The sequence below is a fragment of the Silurus meridionalis genome, chromosome 7 (assembly GCF_014805685.1).
Source record: "Silurus meridionalis isolate SWU-2019-XX chromosome 7, ASM1480568v1, whole genome shotgun sequence".
Classification (NCBI taxonomy): Eukaryota; Metazoa; Chordata; class Actinopteri; order Siluriformes; family Siluridae; genus Silurus; species Silurus meridionalis.
Window position 1 is genome coordinate 14,669,285 of NC_060890.1, and position 7,748 is coordinate 14,677,032.

At 39.0% G+C, this 7,748-nt stretch overlaps 1 protein-coding gene across 1 annotated transcript; it reads right to left on the reverse strand.

Moving 5' to 3' along the window:
- Nucleotides 1-745: 745 nt before the first annotated feature.
- On the reverse strand, nucleotides 746-3,925 carry si:ch73-127m5.2 (uncharacterized protein LOC561202 homolog). The gene is made up of 4 exons (XM_046854087.1): nucleotides 3,588-3,925; nucleotides 2,030-2,950; nucleotides 1,734-1,863; nucleotides 746-1,514 (listed from the first exon to the last, which is right to left on the reverse strand). Exons 2-4 carry the CDS (start codon nucleotides 2,799-2,801, stop codon nucleotides 1,103-1,105), a joined length of 1,314 nt encoding a protein of 437 aa, XP_046710043.1. The 5' UTR covers nucleotides 2,802-2,950; nucleotides 3,588-3,925; the 3' UTR covers nucleotides 746-1,102.
- Between the last annotated feature and the right edge of the window lie 3,823 nt (nucleotides 3,926-7,748).

Here is a 7,748-nt window from a genome sequence, read left to right on the forward strand (position 1 = left end):
GTATGGAGGAAGAGAGAACGGTACAGAATACAAGTTGCTTGAGGTCCAGTGTAAAGTTTGCACAGTCAGTGGTGGTTTCGGGGAGTCATGTCTTCTGCTGGTGTTGGTCCACTGTGTTTTATCAAGTTCAAGGTCAGCACAGCTGTCTACTAGGAGTTTTTAGAAGACTTAATGCTTCCCTCTGCTGACCAGCTTTATGAAAATGCTGATATCATTTTTCAGCAGGATTTGGCACCTGCCCACACTGCCAAAAGCACCAAAAGTTGGTTAAATGACCATGGTGTTGGTGTGCTTGAGTGCCCAGCAAACTCACCAGACCTGAATTGTGAAGAGGAAAATGAGAAACAAGAGACCAAAACATGCAGATGAGCTGAATGCCACTGTCGAAGAAACTTGGGCTTCCAAACCACCTCAGCAGTGCCACAGACTGATCACCTCCATGCCACGCCGAATTAAGGCTGTAATTAAAGCAGAAGGAGCCCCCACCAAGTATTGAGTACATATACAGTAAATGAACATACTTTCCAGAAGGCCACAATTCACAAAAAAATTTTTTTTGATGTGCCAAAATCATCAAACTTAAAAGGAAATAAACACCTTAAAAACCTTTTTTTTTTTTTATATTGAATTACTAAAATAAATTACTTTTTAATGATATTCTAATTTATTAAGATGCACCTGTATATTCCCCCTTGTTTAAAATACAACAAGATGCATTACACCTTACAATTCATAATGCAATGACTTTTTGGACATGATTGTTTTTATTCATCTGAATCATGATCTGCACTTCACAAAACACCAGTTTTGAGTTCTTTTAAGATTATCTAGTCTAGTCATTTGTTCTTCATTGAAATTAGAATAATGTACAAAAAAAAAAAAAAAACATGAAAAAACATCTTAGTAAAACATTCTGGGTGATATAAACCACTTACCCTTCCCAATAAATCATTTTAGACACTCAAAAAGTATTCAGAACATTTAGATTAACACATTTTAACAAAACCTGAAAAAAAAAAAAAAAAAGACATCTAAAATGTGCTTTACTGTATGTCAACACTCAGCATGCACACAGCGCTCACAGTGTCCATCAGTCTATGCACTATGATAAACCTGTGCTGGTGGCACTGAGACCACTCGATATAGTCTCGTATCCTACAGACACCAGAGTCAGTACGCTACTCTCAATGTCTGTGGATTGTGGAACCTGTGGGTCTACAGTGTCTAATCGGATTTGCTTGCCTTTCTTCCTCCCTCTTTTGGCTTTCTCTTTGGGCTTGCCATCCTCCACAGCAGTCTTGGGTTTACGTGTTCGCTTTCGGATCCTCCTGACAGGTGGCTCGGGTTTGGGGTCTGTGTTTCCTGAGAGGATGCGAATCTGCCGGTCAATGACCGTATCAATGATGTCAAGGGCAACATCCATCACACCATTACCGAGACCATGTGTCACATTGGAGAACGGGTGACTGTTAATGGGGTCTTTAAAAACTTTCCGCATTTCTTCCAGATAGTTCCTGAGAGACATAAACCACAAATTGCATATTCCTCTAACAGTTTTATTGACCAAAGAGAAAATGAAACAAGACAGTAGGAATAAGTACGGAAGTAGGAATTTTCCATAAAATGAAATTATTAAAGATTTCAACACCAAACTATTTATTTAAATCTAGTATATCTGGATTTCTGTAACAGAATATAATCAATATAGGACAATATAGTGTACAACACATTACCTTGTCTCAATTATTTTTGACCAGTGCTGAACCTGGTTTGTCTCTGGCAGCAACTGTTTTGCCATATTTTCATAATCTACATACTGTAATGCAAAGTCCTTCAGGTCTTTAACCAGTGCTGCTGTATCACCTGTGGAAAATACATGCAATAAATAGTTTCAAAATAAACTAAGGAAAGGGTAAGATTATGTATACATTTGCATATTTGATGTTAACTGCTTTAACATATTATGCATAATAAATAAAACTATTTTAAAATTACAGCTTTATTTACTGGTGTATTAATGAAATCTCACCCTCAGTGAGTTTGGAGAAAGTACTAGACACAGCTGTGTTGGTGCTTGGTGACAGGCCAAATAAATTCAGCGATTCCAAAAGGGATTTTTTGCTGGCTGGACCTCGACTCACTCTAGTGTAGGCAGCCAAAGATCTGAGTGACATCTTTTCGGGTGGCTCCAGCCTTCGTTTTACTTCCTCATAATGGATTTGGTACTTTCTGGCTTTTGAGCTCTTCATGTTAGGATCCAGCAGAGAAGCGACCTCTGCAAAAGGGACCTGCAGAGATGATCTGGCACCATCCTGAGATGCTGCGACAGTCTCGCTTTGTGATGGACCTTGTGGAACATGAACTTGTGATGGGAGATGAGTTTGAGACTGCACATGACTTTGTGACTGTCCATGGCTTTGAGACTGCAAGTGACTTTGTGCTTGTCCATGGCTTTGAGACTGTATGTGACTTTGTGCTTGTCCATGACTTTGAGTCTGCATGTGACTCTGTGACTGGCCATGACTTTGAGACTGTACATGACTCTGTGTTTGACCCCGTCCTTGACTATGGCCATGCAATGAAGCCTGGAGTTGTGATGCTATCTGAACTTGTGAAGTAATTGTATGTGGTATAGTCTGACAAGTGACATCTTGTGGTATGACTTGCTGCGAAATTATCTGTGCAATGTTGGGGGCCTGTGGCGGAGTCTGGTACATTATAATAGGATTCCCAACAGTCACATGGACCACCTCACTGTTTGGGGGAACAGCTGGCATGTGCATTCCAGAAGATGGATCCATTTGCAAAATCACTTCTGAGGAAACACCGTTTAGTTTGGTTTTAACAAACTAGGTGTAATTATATCTTGTTTCTTAGTGCAGAATTACAGTCATTCATAGGTCTTTGTTTCCACTGTGATTAAGACAATGTCCAGTTCACCTATTAAACCCTATAGAAATAGCAAAGTAAAGGTTAGTTTTAATACATTCATACATCTTTAAAGGTCATTTTTCCCCCTTCTAAATAATGAACTACAGTAGAAAGTGTTGCGCAATTGACTATAATGCGTTTGGGTAACTTTGGGAGCATGTGTATTTTGCGAATCCATGTGGATTAAGTCAGTAATCAGCTTCGTCTGTGTGCTGAATCAATTTGTCTCTTGATCCGTATAGAATCAGGGAATCGATTCACTTTGGGATCGACTCTCAGTAGTACACAGAACCAGGTCTGTGTTTTCTGTAACCGGGGATCTGCTGAAACCCGACCAGTCTATTAAACCAGTCCTCTTGGAGGAAACACGACAGCTAAACCGCTATATAGGACAGCCTGACAACATTATTTCCCCCAAGTACAAAACTAACTCACCCGGTAATATAAGGCTACAGGGGCATAGTGTAAACAGACGGATAATAACTAGTTTTTATGAACATTGTCTGAGCAGGCCAAAGCCTCCGCTGGTGGAAAGGGGGATCTTGTTTAAACGTGATATGGCCGGGTTTCCAGTGAACGATCCAATCACGAACTCCTAATGATTTACAACATTTGGCTTGAATCGGATGAAAGTTGCCGACGGTATTCTTACTCACCGCGCTACTGTTTCGAGTCCTATTTAAGCGGCACTGATCCTGGAACAGTCCATGGCGAAACGATCGAAGTCCTCCTTCTTCCCCGATGCTGTTTCGGCGGGTTGCAAATCAGCAGACGGGTTTCTGTCGCCATGGCTGTTCGATTTCGCGTGGTCATTGGTCGATGTTACTGTCAATCAAGTGCCCCACGTATACCGTGTTGACGAAAACGTTGTCAATCGTTACGTCATTTAAAATGGGCGGGACATCCGGAGCCTTGGCTTTTCAAACAACAAAGAGAAAGCGGCTGTTTCATCCTCGTCAAAATCTTATTAATTGGGATAAACCGGCTCTAATCAGCTGTTTATATTTATAAACATATATATTTTAAAATGTAATGTTAAACTGAAAATCCTATGGTTATAAAGTAGTTTGTCTGATTGAACGCTTTCGATATGTTTTTTGTATAACAATGTTGTCGGGTGTGATCAGATAATAGAGACTTTTAGAGAATAGAGATTTCGATTCTTTATATTCATGCAGAATTTTTATTATAATACAAACCGCTAGATGGCGACCTCTGACCACCCGTCTCTGTCTCTCTCTCTCTCTCTCTCTCTCTCTCTCTCTCTCTCTCTCTCTCTCTCTCTCTCTCTCTCTCTCTCTCTCTCTCTCTCTCTCTCTCTCTCTCTCTCTCTCTCTCTCTCTCTCTCTCTCTCTGTCTGTCTCTTTATGGCAGTAGCATGAGTAGTTGTAGATTTGCTAGAAAAGCATAAATAAACACTACTTCAGCAGTCTTTAAAAAAAAAATGCTGCGCTTGTGAAAAAGCATAGATAATCTTTTATCCTCTTCAGTGACTGCATAGACAGTAGTACCAGCTATACCAAAACCACAGGTTTACCTTTATGGGCTGTTTCTAAAGCTATTTGCTTAGTAACAGCTAATTCACGGTGATTATACAGCAGACACTGCAAATAATCTAAATAATAATGCACATGATTTTAGAAATAAGATGGTTCAGTTCAGACACTCAGTTATTGTGCTTATGGAGGAACATTCATTGAGTCTTCTGTAGCAGCACTTTGTAACACCAAGGCACATCTGCTCCTTTCAAATCTTAAGATTTTATAACTGCAATAATGTAAGTGAAAGCAGAATACTGCTGTAGTATAAAAGGAATAAAGCACTTCTGGGTGTGTTGTTATTATACACGTATTCAGCTTTGGGTTTTTTGGGGGGTTTATCCTGATCTATTCTATTTTTACACATCACTTAGTGCTGCAATGATCAGAGCACTCATTTGAAAAGATACGTCAGAAAACAATGTGATAAAATATAGCTTAATTTTTTATTTATTTTTTATTTATTTTTTACATTTTTATTAGCATATAGAAACCTGCTGCTAAGTAAAGAACGTATAGTAAATGGTTGTTTCCATTTAAATATGTGTCATGGTGTTTTGCTTCAGTTAATTTTACAGTTGTGTTTAGGAAAAGGTCCAAACCTTGACAGGACAGTTAAAAAAATAAGCAAGTTTTCCCCATCCAGAATAAATCCATTCTAATTCTTTAAATGTATAAATGTATTCTTAAAACACTAAATGGTTTAGCTCCCATGTATCTATCCAGTCTTTTAACACGCTACAATTCGTCACGCTCTTTGAGATCTCAAAACTAAGGACTAGAATAGCAAAGTCCACTAAAGGCAGTAGAGCATTCTCACCTTTAGCTCCTAAATTTTGGAATAGTCTTCCTGACAGTGTTCGGGGCTCAGACACACTCTCCCAGTTTAAGTGCAGAGTAAAAACGTATTTAGCAAAGCCTACACATAACATACGTCACATATCATAAACTTGTGCTCCAGTATTTCTGATCAAATGCACGTTATTAACTTGTGCTGTTAATATCATGAACAGCAGCTATGCTAATTCCTCTCCACTGCTTCTCTTTTTCTCCCCATCTTGAGGCATCCTGAGGTTTGGCCACCTCCAGTCACGTCCCACCTCATGAAGATTATGGACCTTTAATGAAATAGATGCAGAACTCACAAAACTTCCCGTACCACCCAGAGACGTACCAGTGCCAGCTGGATCCCACTTCATGTGTGGAGTTTGGACTCTGGACCTCCTGGAGTGTTTAAAGGCTCTGGCATGGAGAAGCTGGTGTTGGATCTGTGATTATCGAAAATGTTGAGCTATTTTATGAGTAGCTCCTAGTTTTATAACTACAATGACTGTATAAGACTGTAGAAAGAACACTACTTATAATCTTACACTCCAGTGATCATGTTAGTTCTCACTCTCCAGTGTTCTGTATTGTTTAAAGACTATAATCACACTCTTGATATCACCCGAATGAGGATGGGTTCCCCTTTTGAGTCTGGTTTCTCTCAAGGTTTCTTCCTCATGACATCTAGGGAAGTTTTTCCTTGCCACAGTCACCACGGCTGCTCATCAGAGATAAATGCACACCATTCACCTTCATTGTTGATTTTTGTAATGCTGCTTTGAGACAATGTCTTTTGTGAAAAGCGCTATAGAAATAAACTTGACTTGACCTGACTTGACATGTATAAATGCTCTTATTTCCACCTGATATTTATATTATTTAAGCACTTTAAATCTCTATCTTTATTTTGCACATCATGATCGGTTAAGGAAGTTAATGCAATGTTAATCACATCAGTGGTGAGATTATAAACAGAAAAAAAAATTCATGAAGCCCCCTGTGTTTTGCACAGCCCACCCCACTTCAAACCCTATCACACAACCACATTTAGAGCCCCTGCGGCTGCTAGTGATAAACGATCTGCCTCTCATCTGCCTCCACGCTCGGGACAGATGAGGATAATGAAAGTGCTGGCACAAACTTCACACTTAGGAGTTTGTAGATTTTATTGGATTCTGGTCTAAAAAGAAACGATGACCCACATTTTTACAGAAAGAACTGACATAATTCAATCCATAATACAAAATAAGTGAGAACGTAAGCTTAATGATTCTATGCAATGTAATGTATGTAATTATTGCATGTCTGCCTGCCTGGCTTTGTCTCTTTAAGAATAAGAAGCTCATAAGCCTACACTGATGAAGATTGATTTAATTAAGGTCAAACAAGATGCATTAGAGGGCAATGACACGGGTGATTTTTATTGTGCTTTGTTTTTATTTGGACCCCTCTTACTGATTTCCCTATCAACTTTGACTGTAATTAGCTTGTATCCCTATATGTACATGTCATGAGTGCCTCTGCATGTTCGGGTGAATTCATAGAAACAGCTTAGATCCCCTGAACAAAGACTAAGAATATTAGCTGTATCACTTTGTGGTCTTAAGCGATTCACTAAGATGTTCAGCAGTTTCCCTGGTGCTTTGTTTAAAACCTTTTGACATGTTTTAACATTGTTTCCTAAACTCCTGCCAGGTATTTTTTTATTGTCACGACTGTACCAGCAGCACAAAGGCTGTTGTGCCTAAGCAATCCTTAAATTTGCAATGAATGTTGGAGGGGCTGCCAGCAATTTAACCATTGTGTTGCCATGACAACGGCAGTATCTGTAGAAAATGTAGAAGATCCTTTCTCCTCCTTTAAAAGCAATGTTCATTGAGTGAATAGATTATTGAAGCACAGAGGCAATGATGAGTGTATTATGCAGTATATTAGTGAAGAGGTTAAGTGTGTGGGGGGATGAATGCATGATCAGAGAGCGGAATAAATGCATGGTGGTGTGGGAGAGCTGATTCAGTCGGTCAGTGTGAATGCCACTAGCAGAAAGGTCACCGAAGGGCTTCCAGCTGTTGTTTGTACCGTTATATGCCTGCATGCCATGTCAAATTTTATTAAGTGTAATAACTTAAATAATGTGTTCAATTTTGCATAATGGAAGACTAGAAGATTTTGCACTGTAAAATTTGCTTAAGGAGAAAACACGCACTGAGTCTCTAACAAGATTGGAGATGCTTGAGATTCTTGGAGATAGAGTGATATAGGTTCATTTCCTGATGAATAACATTTTTTGTTATTTTATACCTATATGGGTTTATATAGAATACAATATATAGCTGTGTGCATATAAATTTATCAGTGACTGTTTGAAGATTTTGTCCGTTTTTGTGTTAATGGGAACAACTGTGGGGGAAAAGATAATGTTGTAATCTTTAAAGGAAAGTAAGCTAGACAATT

Excerpts from the sequence above, each read along its gene's own strand:
- si:ch73-127m5.2 (XM_046854087.1), bottom strand. The coding sequence starts at position 2,801 with ATGGATCCATCTTCTGGAATGCACATGCCAGCTGTTCCCCCAAACAGT. Across the intron at positions 1,864-2,029 it reads TTTCTCCAAACTCACTGAGG|GTGATACAGCAGCACTGGTT; the intron begins GTGAGATTTCAT and ends TATTTTCCACAG. Across the intron at positions 1,515-1,733 it reads TCAAAAATAATTGAGACAAG|GAACTATCTGGAAGAAATGC; the intron begins GTAATGTGTTGT and ends TATGTCTCTCAG.